Here is a 17314-nt window from a genome sequence, read left to right on the forward strand (position 1 = left end):
GTTAAGGTTGGAAGACACTGCATTGTTGCAGCATCAGTCCCCTTTTTAGAGAGTGTTCTGAAAAACAGGACAAATAATCACAGAGAGGAGAAATCGCATCAGCACACCCAAGCTGAGACATCTGATATTTCTGAATGCCAACCTGCACTAAAGACTAAAGTGTCTTAATGTTAAGATTTTTGCCTTTATTTATTTGATTTGTTTGCTGTGGTTCTGTGTTCAATTAAAGTTTTATTTAAATGTTAAATAATAGTAACTGTATTTTTTTGTAACGAAAATGCATAAAAATAATGCTATTATAAAAACACTAAATAAAAAATTGCTTACCAACACACAAACCATTCACAATAAAGTTATTTAAGGTTTAAATGATCATCTTTGATGAAATCATATCCACTAGCGGGCTGTAAGCCTACTAGTTTGTGCTTTACACCACAGACAAAAAAGATCTATTCATAAAGTAAACTATGGTAATAGATACTGGAAAATCTGATGACATTATCTACCAATTTATATCTTGATAGGAAGGTGGTTTTAGAGGGTAATCTACTCCCTGAGCAGAGTTACCACTTACTCATAGGGGAAGACAGCATGTGAGTCATTTTCATTTTTAAACGTACATACACTTGATGCTTACAATCTATTGTACCATTCAAAAGTTTGGGGTAAATGTTGTGGGATTTTAATTTAAAAAAATTTTTTTAATTAATGGTTTTTATTCTTTTTTCGCTTTCATTCAGCAAGGATGCATTTATTTGATCAAATAACAAAAACAGCAAAAATGTTTTCAGCATTGGTTATAATACAAAATATTTCTTGAGCGGCAAATCAGCGTACAGTGGTGGTCAAAATTATTAGAACACTAGTATTTTCACCAGCTAAAAATGGTTTCAAGTCAGTTATTTGATGCTTCAAGAAACCTACCTGCAAAGCTACAAAACTGTTAAAAGTTTTAGGCACTTGTGTAAAAATGCTGTAAAATGAGGATGCTGTCACAAATAATGTCATAAATAGATTTTCTTTATCAATTAACTTCTATTAAATCAATTAAATCAACATTTGGTGTGACCATCCTTTGCGTTTAAAGCAGCTTTTGCCCCAGATGCACTTGTGAACAGTTTTTCAGGTAGCTTTGCAGGTAGGTTTCTTGAAGCATCTTGGAGACGTTGCAACAGTTCTTCTGGTTCTCAGTCTTGCAGGAGTAATGCAAAGCCAAGATGCCCGCTGACCATCTGAATTGGTCTCTTTCCAAGCTTGCATTCTTATACAGTTTTGTTATCAGTCACTGTCAAATAAGCACACATCACCATTTTTATGTATGTTATTCCCCTTGCTTTCCACAATTATTTATTAGCTCTCTCGATTCATCTTTAACCGTGGGATTTTACCCCCTGTCTGTTTTTAAAGATAACTTTTTTATTTAACCCTCTCCAGGTGCCCAGGGGTCTCAGAGGCATATATATATATATATATTACATATGAGCTGTCAAGGTTTTAATAAACTTTGCGTGCCGTGTAAACATGAATCATTCTTGTACCCCTTGTACACAATCTCAGTCACGTAGGCCATGAGGTCTTTAAAATGTGTGATATCCAAACAACTACAAATGTCTTCTATAAAGATAGATAAAATATTTAATCAAAGTAGGTACACACACACATACATTTTCTGCTTGCAGTATAGAATTTAAGTGTGTTATAATGCATCTCTCTCATAATGACAAAATGCATTATTTGTAGGGTTTTTTTTTCACTCAGCTCTTTTCAAATAATGTCCATGCTAGGTTGACGGACTTATCACTACGTAATAATCATATAGGAGAGGAAGGAGCTCGTCTGATTGGCTTGGCTCTGTCCACTGTACACTCTGCCAACAAAAACCTCCTGTCACTCAACCTAACCTTTAATAGTATTGGTGATGCAGGTGCAATTCACATTGCTCAGGTGTGTATTGAAGCCTGCCATCTGAAGGTGTTCAGACAGTTTCTAATGATGTCAAGACTGCATATACTTAAAATTGAGTTTTTAATATCACCTATCCCTCTTTTTAAAGGGTCTGCGTCTCAACCGTTCCCTGCTGTGTCTGTCGTTATCCTACAATCAAATAGGGGATAATGGAGCAGCTCATTTGGCTGAGGTATACTTATATACTCCTATTAACAACTACATTCTATTTGCCTTACTCTGCCTAACTTGACACATTAAACATGCATATTTCCATTCCTCTTTTTCTCATTTCCTTATTTAGGTGCTTGGCCCTTTTGCTCTGACACATGAGGAGATAGTTGAGAGGAGGAAGCTGTTAATTAAAGGTGAAGAATCAACAATGGTCCAGCCATCTCTAGTTAGTCTTGCAGACTCACATGAGCGGCCACTTTCCGTCCGCAGCAGCTCTTCACTAGATCGTCTCAACAAGACTACAAAGAACCCCACCAAAAAGAAGGTAGAGCAGTGTTGTTCCCTATACATTTTATGACATGAAAACTAAAGAGTCTGCTTCTTTTTATTGAGATATAACACAATGGTTTACAGTTGTTTCATGATGTTTGTTGCATGATTTTACTTTATTGTGTGTAGGACAACCCTAAGAAGGACGAGAAACCAGCGCCAGGTCAGGCAGCAAAGAAAGAGGAGCCAAAGGTGGCCAAGAAAGGTAGTTAATTTCCTTTGACACCTGTTTGTTTGAGATTCAGAAGTGGAATTTATATTTTAAATGGTATATTTTATTTTATATATTTTATATGCTTTTCACTCAGATAATAAAGTTCCCCGTAGTCAGGCTGGAAAATCAGCAGGCAAAGACAATAATCTACTAGTATCTGAACAAGAGGTAAGAATAAGACAAAAATGGAAGGAAAATGCTAAACTTTATATATATATATATATATATATATATAATAGTGTATGTATATATCGACAGTTAAACATTTTTCCCATTAAACATGGAAGCATTTGTTTGTCAGAGAGTGGAGGTGGTTGAGACAGTGATTCCTCTATTGGATCCTGGAATTGTGCACACTGGAGGGAAAGTCATTCATCCAGGAAACGCATGCCTTACTTCTATGAATCTCTCAGGTGATTTCATTTCAGAATTGATTTCATTTCGGTATTAGAGTGAAACATACTTGTACTGCTGTAACGTTTTCTTTTCTGATAATGCAGGAAATAAATTGACTGAGCAGTCCCTCAAGGTGTTCCTCTCATCTCTGGAAGGCCAGGGTGAAGGTGGGCTTCTGCATCTTTCTCTCAATGTGAGTATCATCATTCTTTTTCTAATCCTTTTAAAGAGCTTGTTTTAATTTCAACTATGTTTTTCAGAGGAATCATTTCCCCTCAGATTGTGACACCTTCCTTAAAATACAGGAGATTATGTCTCTCAGGGACCCTCTAAAGAAAAACCGCTCTGGTCAGGTCGAGGATGAACACGGTGAACCCAAGACCACCAACGATGCCTAACAGTGTAAATGACAAGAAGGGTTTAATATATGAAAAATATAAAAGTTACTGCCTCAACTCAACCAGATCAATAATTCATGCTTTCATAATTTGTTAATCTTTTTTTTTTATCTTTGCTGTATTGTATTTTTACATATTCACTGACATTATACATGGAGAGTTCTAGACAAAGTGTTGAATATTAGTTTTGATTTGTTTTACATTTTGAACACTGCACGTTATTTCACTGTTTTGATCATTTTTCTAGTAAACTTTTCCATTGAAATTTAATTTAGTTGGTCTGGGCTTTTAGGGCAAAGGATTGCTGAAACACCCTGTATTGTTTTATATGTACATTTTCTCTGTATTTCTGCTACACTTCTGCTGAAATAATTATGTTTTACCAATTCGTAATTTAAATTGTATTAGTTAAGATCTTGAAAATGATCATTTTAACATAAAGCATTAAAATTTAAGTCAACATAACAAGTATGTTATTCTGTTTTTCATTCATCCGCAGAGCTCTTTATTTTTCATTATTTTTCCATCAAACATTAAACACAGATTGACTAAACGACTGTGATTGGTCCATCCATGCCAGCGCTGAGAAAACTAACAGGAGACGCGTGCAATGGCTCGTCCATAAGGAAGCTTGACGATGAATTACACTTGAAAAAATACAAATTTAATCTTTAATAGTCATTAGAACGAAAGCACATGTTTAACTACGCGTTAAACTACAATAATTAATATTTAGGCCTAACATACTTAAATTACGCCTAACTATGCCCGTAAAGTCCACCTATTTTAAGTTGATGTGGGCGTGGTTAACCCTCCCGCGTCAACGTGCACTGGACCAATCAGAATGTCTCTTGTAGACTGCATCCGCTGAACGCACAGATACAGTAACAGACTGGACATTGTTTACCTCAATGTGTTTTTAGGTGTTTTATTGCGCACTTTTTAGTTTTTCTTTTGATGTCGGAGGTTGTAGGCTATCCATAAAGAGTTTTCCTTGCAGTGCTGGCAGATTTTGTGCTTTGCCGACATATAAACGAGCGGAATAGTGTCCGCCATACAATTCTGCAGCTGCGCGCCTTTTGATATATGAGTGTCTTCGGGATTCAAATATACTAACTTACGTTACAGCAGCAAGTTGGGGAACTAGACAGTATGTATGTCACTTTGTGTTATTATCTTGCTTTACGCGGTTGCTGTAATGCCATCGCAAAGAGTAGCCACATGTGATCTAGTAGGCCTTAATTTTGTTTAGTTTAATGGTAAGGACGTTATACACGTTATTGTGTTATATTTTTATTTCCTCCATTTGTCACACCTCTTTACAGTTCAATCAAGTGCCAATCAAGAGTATTGACCATGTGTTGAGTGCAGGACGTTTGCATCCTCTGATTTACACTAAGTGCCTGTTCAAGAGGTGTTTAACTTAAAGGGTTAGTTCACCCAAAAATGAAAATCCTGTCATTAATTACTCAGATACCAAGAGTGATATCTTAATTTGTGTTCCGAAGATGAACGAAGGTCTAACGGGTTTGAAACATGAGGGCGAGTAATTAATGACAGAATTGTTGGGTGAGCTAACCCTTTAATATATTATGTATATTACAGATGTTTTACAAATATTTAAACAACAAAAACAGAATAGAGCTTCATTTCTTAGATATGAAGTCAAATCCAAATTAGTTCACCCAAAAAATGAAAATCTCTTGAAAATGTCAGATGTAGATGAGTTTATTTCATCACATCACTTGCTGTGAATGGGTGCCGTCAGAATGAGCGTGATATACTGAGCAAATCTTGTGCAGTTACTAACAATTGACCTTTTTCAATACGTTGCTCCAACAGTAAAGCCATGAGTAGCAGAAAAGATGATGATAACCTCCTGAGAATGACAAAGGATGACCTGCAGCGCTGGATCCAGGCAGAGGTGGACCGAAACCCTCATCTGATGCAGAGACGGGAACAACTGGCGCAGGTGGAGGACTGGGTGAAGCAGAAGGAGAGGGAAGCCACTTACACCCACCTTCTGTACAGCAATGCCTGCGAGTGAGTTGTTGTGTTTTTTAATGCCTGATGACAGTATCTCCAAATAGGCATGGGCCGGTATGAGATTCTGACGGTATGATAACCTTAGATAAAAATATCACGGTATCACAGTATTGCGATTACAGCTCTAAAATATATATTTTTTAAATGTCTGGGTAAAAAAACTACTTTTTTTTCCACTGAACACATTTTATTTTTAAGAAACATATAGAACATTTTGGAACAGTAAACATGTCAGGCTAAATAATTAGAATAAATAATTAAATTCTTCTTAATTAAATGCAGTCACTTAAGTGAGCCTAAACCTGCAGCTCAACAATACATGCTCGCTTTCTACACATTCATCTTTCAGTCCAAGTTATGATGCAGGAATGTTCACCTTTCCCGGATTAAGTTTGGAGCTATGGTTTGGAGCGGTGAGGTACGAGGACTTGTGCACATACACACATAAGGAAAGAGAGAGCACGAGTGTCACACACACACACACACACACACGCGGTCTCTCAGTACAACACTCAAACAGTGGCAAGGGTTTTTAAAAATTTTTTTTTTTAATATAAATGCGTGATTTTGAACAGATGTAAACAATGGCAGGAGGCTTAAAAGTATAGACGTGATACCAGCTAAATTTAATTATTGTACTAAATCGCAGAAAAGTAGGCTACAGTACGTACTTTAGACCTTAGCGACCGGCGCTAAAACGTCATCTGTACGGAAAATCATTGTGTACGGAACATGGTTAGTCTAAGTTACCCGAAAAATTCCCATACGACAGACTTCGTCTTTTTCGACGGGGGAAAAAGTTCCAGGGATTCATCTCCTTCGGCCATCCTACACACAGGTGACTCCGCTCACACCAACCGGAGGGGGAGGGGTCGTGTGACTCGCTACGCTCTTCGCTGCACACAACTGAGGGAGTCCTGCACTTTCCGTCTTTGACGACACGTAAAAAAACTGCGCATACCGCAGGAACGGTATAACGGAAAATTTGAGTGGTTTTGAAACCGTGACGTTTCCAAACCGCGGTATACCTTGAAACCGGTTATCGTCCCATGCCTATCTCCAAATCACAATGGCCGTTTGACTGTGTTTCGTGTCTGTAACAGGTCAGTCCATGAGTGCGAGTCAGTGATGAAGGGTCTTTATGGAATGCTGGGACTGGAATACCGAGATGAAGATTCGGAGGAGGAAGGAGGAGGAGAACCACAGGATGTCATTCATATTACAGATGACGAGGAGGATAAGCAGGACAATAGTGTGTTAAATGGAGATGATGACGATATCGTTGTCATTGATCTGGGAGGTAAGTGACATACATTTTAATGGAAAGTGCTTGGAAATATAAATATTGTAAATTATGGCGTTGGAATTAAAAATCTAATACCACTTTTGTTTTTTCTCTTGCAGCCACAAAAGAAACCTTGGAACCAATGGTGAGGATGTTAAAGGGGTCCTATTATGCTCTTTTACAAAGTCTTGATTTTGTTTTGGGGGTGTACTAGAACATGCTCTCATGCTTGGTGGTTCGAAAAATGCATTATTTTTCACATAATTTACATTATTAAAATACCTTTCTCCCCAGGCTGGCACAAACGGCTTGATTAGTTCAGGCTTTGATGAAGGTCCGCCTTCCGAAAAACAAAATGTGTTGTGATTGGTTAGCTGTCCCAGTGCGTTGTGATTGGCGAACAGCTTAGACGGTGTTTCAATACTGCCACGCCCCTTGCTCCGTCTTTCAACAAAAGCTTTTGGGCAAATCTGGCAGGCACTGTACTCCATGTTGTGGAAGCTGTCCTCAATAAAATGCGCAGCACACAATAGCAAATTGGGGTTATAATGCTCAGGAACAGAATTAAAAAATAAATTGCAACCACTTGTTCCTGAAATCATCCGCTTTCGGAAGCCCAAACAAAGACGTTGGGGCACGGAGGTGAAAAAAACAGCAGGACCCCTTTAACTGAAAAATTGGTGTGTCACATACTGATAGGTTATTTTGTGCTTATTTTTCATTCTGTGGTTTTCATTTTTATTTCTTTGTCCTTATTTTTTCATAATTTTCATTCATTTTTCTTTGATTTATACATTTAATTATTTTGTCTTATTTACAAATTTTCTTTCTGTCTTTCTTTCTGGGTTTCGGCCTGTTTTCATTGTTTCTGTTTTTTTTTTTTTCCCTGTGTTTTTGTCTTGATTCATTCTTTTCTTTTAGCTTGAAAAGGTGACTGTGGCCATTCAGAAGTCGTCCAGACTCGTTCAGGATTTAGTCCAGATGGTAAACAAAACTTCCTCCATGAGTGCTGCATCACCATCATCATCATCTGACGTCTCTAACAGACCCTCGTCAGCCTTGACCTTTGAGACCAGCCGTTCTGAATCTGTCACACCAAAGCTGGAAATACCTGAAAACCCTATTGCAAAAGTTAAGACCGAATCTCTACCGAAAGTACCTGAAATGCCCTCGCTTCTCAGCAATTCAGAACAATACAAACCTATTGCCGGTTATAAGTCAGATTCTAAACTAACAATTAAGACTGAACCACAACTGACAGCATTAACCCCTTGGGAAATGAGCATTTCAAAACAACATGAAACTTCTGCTACTCTTAACTCTCCATCCTTAAAATTAATTAAGACTGAACCTCAGTTGACAGCAGTGAGTCCTTCAGAAACACCAGAAACCTTTGCCAGACCTCATTTTGGATCCATAGCAACAATAAAGACCGAGCCTCAGTCGACGGTGATAAAGTCAGAAATGACTTCGCCTCCAAGCACTTCAAAACCTTTCAAAATTGCATCCATTGCATCAATTAAGACTGAACCTCAGCTGAGAGCATTAACTCCTGAAATGTCTTTGCTTGAACGTGATTCAGAAAAGTCAAGCAGTCTTCGTTCAGATCACGAAGCAGCAAGTAACACTGAACGTACGTTGCCGGCAATGACTTATGAAATTCTGAAAACTAGTGCCTGTCCTTATTCAGCATCTGTAGCATCAAAGAAGACTGAGCCTCAAGTGTCACTAGTGACGCCTTCAGAAATGTCTTCACCTTCAAGCAGTTCAGAACAAATGGAAACTGCTGCCAGTGACAATACAGCAAACGTAGAAACAAACCAGACTGAGCCGGAGTCGACCACAGAGACTCCTCCTGAATTGGCATCATTGCGGAGCAATTCCGAAGAAGCTGAAACTAATGCCAGCCATGATTCGGATTCCACAGATGAGACTGAACAGCCAAAACCAAGGAGCAAACCTGACAATCCCTCTGTAACAGAGACAAGTCCAACGACTAGGCTGAGATCTTCAAAAAACAATGCGCCTCTCAGCAGCACTTCCAGCCCGCAAACGGAAGCAAAAAGTGCGCAAACGCCTGCCGATAGTAATGATGAACTCTCTGACACCGAGGACCTCTCTGTTAGTCCTGCTGACAGTGATTATGAACCCCCTGAGTCCGAGTCATTGTCAGACAGTGATTATGAACCCCCTAAATCACAATCAAAGTCATCGAGAAACAGTGATTTTGAACCCCCTAAATCACAATCAGAGTCATCGAGAAACAATGATTTTGAACCCCCAAAATCACAATTAGAGTCATCGAGAAACAATGATTTTGAACCCCCCAAATCACAATCGGAGTCATCGAGAGACAGTGATTATGGACCCCCTAAATCACAATCCGAGTCATCGAGAGACAGTGATTATGGACCCCCTAAATCACAATCACAGTCATCTGTCGATAATACTGATGATGCCAGCAGCAGTGATGCTTCTGCAGAACCTTCCAGTCCTGACGGAAGTAAGCTTTATTTTTTATTTATACAGTTCATATCATAGTATATTAATAGTTAATATAGTATGTTAACTATATATATGCTTTACATAATGTGTAACAGATGTATCAGAACTAATCCATTATGAATATTCTTACATTATGGTTTCTGTCATACATTTTAATAAAGAAATGCACAACTGTTAAATTTTTGGGGGGTCATTACATTTTTATTAAGAAATCAATGCATTCATTTACCAAGGATGCATTAAAATGATCAAAAGTGACATTGTTACAAAATATTTCTGTTTTAAATAAACGCTGTTCTTTTGCTATTCATCAAGTAATCCTGAAAAAAATATAAAAAAAATAAATATGAAGCAGCACAACTCTTTTCAACATTGCTAAAAATAACAAATGTTTCTTGAGCAGCAAATCAGCATATTAGAATGATTTCTGCAGGATCATGTGACACTGAAGATTGAATATTACTGTTCTTACTCTATTTTGATCAAATAAATAAGAGACTCACCAAGGCTTTTAGTAACATTAAAAAAAATTACCGAATCCAAACTTTAAAACAGTTGTGTGTGTATAGAATACTAATATTTGATTAATATTTGGAACATTGTGCAGTTGAATGTCCGATACAAATAAGTGTATTGTGATTATACGTTACTGATTACATACAGCAACAGTATTTGTCCTCTGTCACTGATCTTCTTAGGTTACAAGTCTTCATCCAGTGAGTCCTCCAAGCAACAAGAACATAAAGAGATAAAACTTAACGTTGGCATGGTAGTTTTGGGGAAAAGGGCACACAACTTGTGGCGTAAAGGAACAGTACAAGAAGTCCAAACAGAAGGTAAGACTGACCTATTCTGTAAATTCACAAAACTTTAAAAGGAAGGTTGTAAATCTAATAGATTTGGTTGCATTTGTGACCCGTCTCATCTTTCTTTCCTTTTAGAGGATGGCCTCAGATATAAGGTGGAGTCTAAAAGTGGTAAAGAGATTGTGCTGCCTGCTTATCGGGTGGCCTCTCTGCAGCCTCCCATACTTAAGGATTTGTTTATTGGCTGTCGTGTTGTGGCAAGCAGCATAGATGATGAAGGAAAGGCCTCGTTTAATGCTGCCGTATTGGTCGAGCTTCCTGAGCGCAAGAATCGCATGAGGTGAATTTATGTTCAAGGGATAGTTCTCTTATCCTCAGGCCATTCATAATCGTTTTTTTTTTTTTTTTTTTTTCATAGAACGTAACGAGAAATATTTAGCATAATGTCCAGGTTGTTTTGTTTTCTATTTTCAATATTAGTATTTATCCAGTGTCTCATTTTCTTTATTTTAGTCTTGTATATGACTTTAATAAAACATCTAAATTCATAATATCTATTTGGTTAAATGTTTCTATTAGGTTCTTGGTGTTTTTTGATGATGGTCATGCAGCTTACCTGGCACTTCCAGACCTTCATATTGTCTGCAAACAATGTGAGAAATTCATTTATTACTCCATTTCAGTCAGTTATTTTAAGACCCCATATAATCACTTGCCTGCTAAAAGAGAATTTTGTTAACTTTTTTTTTTTTTCTTTGCAGTGAAAAAGGTGTGGAAGGACATTGAGGATGAGAAATTGCAGTTACAGGTGAAGGAATATCTTCGTGTCTATCCCAACCCCATTGCTGTGGTGCTTCGCGCGGGGCAAGACACTAAGGCGATACGGAATGGCAAGTTTGAGACCTGCACGGTGCTCCAATTGGATGGCAGCCTGATCCAGATCTGCTTTAAGGTGAAAATGAATCCATTGTGGGACGCTAGATTTCTTTGTGAACCTGGTACTCATCTATCATCTGCATTTTACAATTTAATGTCTTTACACTAAGGAAAATGAAAGACAAAGGGGTACTTCATGGGAACGTCACAGCATTTCATATTCTGAAGTGCAATTCATAAGTTTTCCCACTGTCAAATTCACTTAAAGGGGTCATATGATGCGATTTCAATTTTTCCTTTCTCTTTGGAGTGTTACAAGCTCTTGGTGCATAAAGAAGATCTGTAAAGTTGCAAAGACTAAAGTCTCAAATCCAAAGAGATATTCTTTATAAAAGTTCAGAGTCAGCCACACCTACCTAAAACGGCTCGTTCTAACACGCCCCAACATACCTACGTCGCTTGACAGATTGGCCATTTCGATGCTGATAAATGTGGTGGTGTTGTTGTTGTTTTTCAGAAAGACAAGCAGAAAGAGTGGATTTATAAAGGCTCAGACAGGTTGGAGCACATTGTAAATATCAAGCAACGTCTGGCTAAAGATAAACCGCAGAAAAAACCTCTACAGAAAACACAACATAAACCACAACAACCGTCTCAACAGAAAGCGCAGCAACAACAACCTCAACAGAAAGCGCAACAAGCTGTTCAACAGAAACCACAACAGCCATCTCAACAGAAAACGCAACAGCCTGCTATATCAGGTAGACTTTTTGTGTTTCATGCACATCCTGCCTCTTTTATGCACATTCCCAAATAGACACGTGCATGTATTCAGTAATACAGTATATTGGGATATTGAACATGCTCATTATTAATATGACAAAAATCTATATTTTGTTATCAAAACAAAAGAAAATGCACTTTTAATCTCTTGAAACATTTGTTTACCTTATACATTTTTTTGTATATTATTTTATTTAAATGTTCAAGTTTCTTTTTATTTAAAAAAGTGAATACATTTTGGAGAACAGCATATTTTTTTATTTATCTCTTTTTGTACTGTAATACAATTCATGCCAAACTCTTTAGCAGGAAATGCCACGCCTCAGCACAACACAACTCCCTCCTCGACAGCAGTTCCCCCAGCGACTGTTACTTCAACGACTGTCATCTCAACAGCTGTATCTCCTGTGCGGGTCACCCGACAATCTGATACAGTCATCAAAACATCATCTGTTAGCCCTCAAAATATCATGTCGGCTGCTTTCCAGCCAAAGGTCATCCTCCAGAGGTTGACAATGCTTTCACCTGTCGTACGAGCTGTCTCAAATTTAAGGTGAGTAATAGGCTTGTCCTAGTTAAAGGCACAGTTCACCCAAAAATTTAAATTTGCTGAAAACTTACTGTCCACCCAATATGTAGATTGATTTTGTTTCTTCATGGGAACATATTTGGAAAAATTTAGTATTACATTGCTTGCTCACCAGTGGATCCTCTGCAGTGAATGGGTGCCGTCAGACTGAGAGTCCAAACAGCTGATAAAAACACCACTCCAGTCCATCAATTAACTTCACAATTATCTTGTGAAGTGAAAAGCTGCATGTTTGTAAGAAAAATACCTTGTTAAGATGTGTAACTTCAAACCGTTGTTTCCGGCTAAAATACAAGTCCTCTATCCATAACATTTCTATCTCTGGTGAAAAAGTTATCTTGTTTGAGTCAGGAGAGAAATATGCACGTATCAAGTGCTGTTTAAAGTGAAAACAGTCCAAAGCAGTTCTAAATAAACATGTCTGGATTTTGATGTGATAGGACAACAGGGGATGGGCTTTGTCACTGGAGGAAGCGTTATTATGGATTGTAGACATATTTTGGCCAGAAGTAATGGTTTTAGGTTAAAACAGCTTTTCACTTCACAAGACGATAATTGATGGATTGGAGTCGTGTGGATTACTTGTGAATTATTGTCATGTTTTTGTCAGCTGTTTGGACTCTCATTCTGACGGCACCCATTCAGTGTAGACGATCCACTGGTGAGCAAGTGATGTAATGCTAAATTTCTCCAAATCTCTTACACTTGGATGGCCTGGGGGTGAATCCATTTTCAGCCAAGTTTCATTTTTGGCTGAACTATTTCTTTAAATGCAGAATGATTTGGAATATTAATCACCAACCACGTCATATTGGGCTCTATATTCTAGAAGTGCAAAACGACCTGCCCCTGATGAGGAAGAAGAGTGTTTTTCTGAGGAAGAAGATTGTGTTTCAATGCAACACCAGTACAAGTCCATATACTTGCATCATCGCTGTTGTCCAGCATGTCTGGATGGGCTGAGACCGTCTCAAGTCGACATGCATCGTGGTCAAAATCCACTTCTTGTACCACTGCTTTTTAAGTTTCGGCGAATGACGGCTAGAAGGCGCATCGATGGAAAGGTGGGTGGCGTTTGAGGAAGTTGCTCCAATTGGTGTTCAACTACTCTCAATGTATACTACTGGTGAAAACTTTGGCATCGCTAAGATTTTTTAAAGGGGTCATATGATGAAAAGCGGGGCAGAAATTAGCAACAATAATGTGTGGTATGTGGACAATTATTTAAGTACACAAAATAATGTTATTTTTAGCATTGTCATATGACCCCTTTAATGTTTTTGAAAGAAGTCTTTTATGCTCACCAAGGCTCCATGTATTTGAGAAAAAAAGAGCAAGAATGGCAATATTGTTAAATATTATTGCACTATGAATTATATATTTTCTATTTAATTATATTTTAAAATGTTATATATTTGTGTGATGCAAATCTGAATTTGTCTTCAGTGTGATTTTCAGAAATCATTCTAATATGCTGATTTGCTGCTCAAGGAATTTGCTCTCTTTAGGTGTTTTTCCACATTTTCTATCGTTCTCCGTGTGGGCGAAGCCTGTGCGACATGCAGGAAGTGCAGGAATACTTGTTAGAAACACGTTGTGACTTCCTTTTCCTGGAGATGTTCTGTATGGACCCGTTTGTTCTTGTGAATCGCGCCCGACCTCCTTCCACATCAACCGGCAAGCCTCACCTCTACCTGCCGGACATATCAGAGGGCAGAGAGGTGTTGCCGGTGCCCTGCATTAATGAAGTGGACAATACACTTGCTCCTAACATCACTTACACCAAAGACAGAGTTCCAGCTCCGGGTGTTTCAGTCAATACAAGCCCAGATTTCTTGATCGGCTGTGACTGCACAGATGGCTGTCAGGACAGGTACAGTTTTTTGAGTCTGCATTTGTGGGTGAAAACTTGTGAAATTAAAGGAATTTTCCGGGTTTTGTACAGGTCAAGGTTTATTTACAGCTGTTTATCTGTGGCATGTCCTTTACTTCAGAAGTTACTTTAGACTCGTGAGTCATCATTCAGTTTGTGTGTTGCTGCACATTTTGCTTATTTGTTGTAGGTGGCCTTTAAAGGTTTGTAAAATGTTTTATGCAGATTCTAACATTTTCAACTGGCACAACTGGCAGTCATAATTCTTTAGATCATACCCAAAATATGGCTTCCCAGAAAAGGTGTTTTTTGGCTTGGAAATAATGAATTAGGGGGCTGAATATACCTTTTGATTTTAGATTGCCAACAAGTGATAATTATTTGATTACATAAATTAGGGCTGCACGATATTTAATGCACATCTCGTCAGTAAAGCTGGTTCTGTAATCAGCGGTAAATCTCTACACGTGCGTGCTTTCACGTGGAGCAGCATTTACTACACAGAGCCGTTGTTCACAGACAAGCTGCGCAAAACATGCGCAAAATATGATCGTGGTTTTGCGCAGCTTGTCTGTGAACAACGGCTCTGTGTAGTAAATGCTGCTCCACGTGAAAGCACGCACGTGTAGAGATTTACCGCTGATTACAGAACCGGCTTTACTGACGAGATGCGTATTATATATCGTGCGATATTTATCGTGCAACCCTAACATAAATTGGATTGAACATGGAACATTCCTTTTAAATTATGGAAATTGCTATTACACATTTTGTATTTGTATGTGTGACAGGTCAAAGTGTGCATGCCACCAGCTGACCGTTGAGGCTACGTCCCTATGCAGTGGAGGTCCAGTGGATATTAGTGCTGGATACACACATAAGAGATTGCCAACCACCTTGCCAACAGGGTTAGAAACAAACTGTCTGATTATCGTTTGGTTACAGTGGAGCCTCTCTAAAATCAGATGTAACACATCAGTGATTATTTTATGGTCAAAAATATTGTAATCAGCAAATAACTAGATATGCTGCCGTTTGTGGCTAAAATGTTTTAAAAGTCTCTTATGCTCACCGAGACTGCATTTATTTGATCAAAAACAATGAATTTTCAGCTCCATTACTCCAGTCTTCATGTCACATGATCCTTCAGAAATCATTCTAATATGCTGATTTGGTGCTCAAGAAACATTTCTTATTAGTAGTATGTTTAAAACAGATGTGCTGCTTAATATTTTTATGGGAACCGTGATGATTTTTTCCCCCCAGGATTCTTTGATGGATAGAAAGAGCAACATTTATTTGTAACAGTTTTGGTTTTTACTGTCTGTTTTGATCAATTGAATGCATCTTTGCTGAATAAAAGTATTAAACTTATTCAAAAAAGTAATCTCACTTACCCTAAACTTTTAAACAGTAGTGTATAGCTTTCTCACCTCAAAAACAAGTTACACTTATATTTTCAGACACAAAGCTGATTGAAATTCTTTCCTTCCATCTCTGTAGGGTGTACGAGTGTAACCCTCTGTGCCGTTGTGATCCGAGAATGTGCAGCAACAAGCTGGTTCAGCACGGGCTGCAGCTGCGGCTGGAGCTCTTCATGACACAGCACAAGGGATGGGGCATCCGCTGCAGAGATGATGTGGCCAAGGGCACTTTCGTGTGTGTTTTCACTGGTAAGTGAACATAAATTTTAGGTCTTTGCACACAACAAAATTCCTCCCTCATCACCTCCATCTATCACCTAACAGGTAAAATAGTAAACGAAGACCGAATGAATGAAGACAACACAGTGTCTGGCAATGAATATTTGGCCAACCTTGACTTCATTGAGGGTGTGGAGAAACTGAAAGAGGGTTATGAAAGCGAGGCGTACTGCTCTGACACAGAGGTTGAAACCAATAAGAAGACCATAAAAATGAAAACGGGGCCGTTATGGAAAAACACTCGCTACCAAGAAGACTCCAGCAGTGGTGAAGGTGTGTTCAAATATTCAACCATAAGACCATATGAAGACATTAGCCAAACAATTGCACGTCTTTTCATTTCTATGCGTAACTATGAAATCTTCTCTTTTTTTTTCTTTTTCTTTTTCCATAGAAGAACTTATGGAGCTGGACACAGAACAAGAGGAAACAGAAGGTAAGATGCATTATGTTAGTATTTTTTCTATGCTATTATTGTTTTTATTACTATTTTGAATCAGCTTTTATTTTTATATTTTCTTTTTATTGTAATTTGTTTAATGTTTTGTTTTGTGCATTTGTCATTTTTGTAGTTTTTTTAATCATTTAACCATTACTATTTAGGTTTAATTTTATTTCAAATTTAGTTTAAATTTTAGATTTTATTTATGTCCAGTTTACCATTTAGTAATTTAGTGCTTCAACAAATTTATTTCAGTTAGTTGCTAAGGTACCATTTCTAATTTTCATTTAGTTCTGTCAAATGATTAGTTCTGTCATTTAGTGCTGTCAAATGATTAGTTCTGTCATTTAGTGCTGTCAAATGATTAATCGCATCCAAAATAAAAGTCTTTGCTTTGCATGAGTCCCTTGTTTGTTCTGAACAGTTAAACTGAGCACTGTTCTTCAGAAAAATCCTCCAGGTCCTGCAGATCCTTAATGCATCGTGTTTCCTTCTGGAGCATCAGTGAATGTTTGAACCTTTTTTTAATAGTTGTGTTTGAGTCCCTCAATTGTCCTCAGTGTGAAAAGATGGATCTCAAAATCATACAGTCACTGCTGGAAAGGGTTCAAATATGCAAAAGATGCTGGAAAACTGCAGAATCTGCAGGACATGGAGGATTTTTCAAGGGGTTCCCAAACTTTCGCATGCCACTGTATATGTGTACTGCGTAGGGCTGCCCCCTAATAGTCGACTAAACGTTAGATGATCAGAAGAGGCTTGGTCAACCAAAATTTTATTAGTCACTTAGTCACAGGAAAAAAAATCCACAGGCGAAGTCACGCAGTCCGTGACTAATGCCGAGTTCACACTGCACGATTTTCAAACTCGTCGGATCGCCGTTGTTTTCACACTGCGTGACTATCTGGGGGAGCATTCAGTTGCTGCTGTGTTCACCTTGCTCGGTGGAT

At 38.1% G+C, this 17314-nt stretch overlaps 2 protein-coding genes across 3 annotated transcripts in view; both read left to right on the forward strand.

Annotated features, from left to right (window-relative positions):
- The window catches only part of LOC107724080 (leucine-rich repeat-containing protein 71-like), a 5682-nt gene extending 1771 nt beyond the window's left edge, over positions 1-3911 (forward strand). The window contains exons 6-14 of the mRNA XM_016532853.1: positions 525-593; positions 1785-1944; positions 2054-2137; positions 2249-2443; positions 2578-2653; positions 2757-2860; positions 2973-3075; positions 3163-3251; positions 3319-3911. Coding sequence (XP_016388339.1) covers positions 525-593; positions 1785-1944; positions 2054-2137; positions 2249-2443; positions 2578-2653; positions 2757-2860; positions 2973-3075; positions 3163-3251; positions 3319-3456 — 1018 coding nt within the window. The 3' untranslated portion in view covers positions 3457-3911. The remainder of the gene's footprint in view (positions 1-524; positions 594-1784; positions 1945-2053; positions 2138-2248; positions 2444-2577; positions 2654-2756; positions 2861-2972; positions 3076-3162; positions 3252-3318) is intronic.
- Positions 3912-4324: 413 nt separating this feature from the next.
- The window catches only part of LOC107724106 (histone-lysine N-methyltransferase SETDB1-A-like), an 18898-nt gene continuing 5908 nt past the window's right edge, over positions 4325-17314 (forward strand). The window contains exons 1-17 of one of the 2 annotated variants that reach the window (XM_016532891.1): positions 4325-4606; positions 5299-5499; positions 6606-6802; positions 6907-6932; positions 7709-9290; positions 9991-10128; positions 10234-10438; positions 10678-10751; positions 10860-11050; positions 11492-11735; positions 12064-12310; positions 13176-13410; positions 13855-14219; positions 15011-15127; positions 15723-15892; positions 15968-16195; positions 16311-16358. In XM_016532891.1, coding sequence (XP_016388377.1) covers positions 5306-5499; positions 6606-6802; positions 6907-6932; positions 7709-9290; positions 9991-10128; positions 10234-10438; positions 10678-10751; positions 10860-11050; positions 11492-11735; positions 12064-12310; positions 13176-13410; positions 13855-14219; positions 15011-15127; positions 15723-15892; positions 15968-16195; positions 16311-16358 — 4261 coding nt within the window. In that variant the 5' untranslated portion in view covers positions 4325-4606; positions 5299-5305. The remainder of the gene's footprint in view (positions 4607-5298; positions 5500-6605; positions 6803-6906; positions 6933-7708; positions 9291-9990; positions 10129-10233; positions 10439-10677; positions 10752-10859; positions 11051-11491; positions 11736-12063; positions 12311-13175; positions 13411-13854; positions 14220-15010; positions 15128-15722; positions 15893-15967; positions 16196-16310; positions 16359-17314) is intronic. The other variant, XM_016532892.1, reaches the window with a different exon arrangement.

This window comes from Sinocyclocheilus rhinocerous, unplaced genomic scaffold, assembly GCF_001515625.1.
Source record: "Sinocyclocheilus rhinocerous isolate Xijiao unplaced genomic scaffold, SAMN03320098_v1.1 scaffold335, whole genome shotgun sequence".
NCBI classification, from domain to species: Eukaryota; Metazoa; Chordata; class Actinopteri; order Cypriniformes; family Cyprinidae; genus Sinocyclocheilus; species Sinocyclocheilus rhinocerous.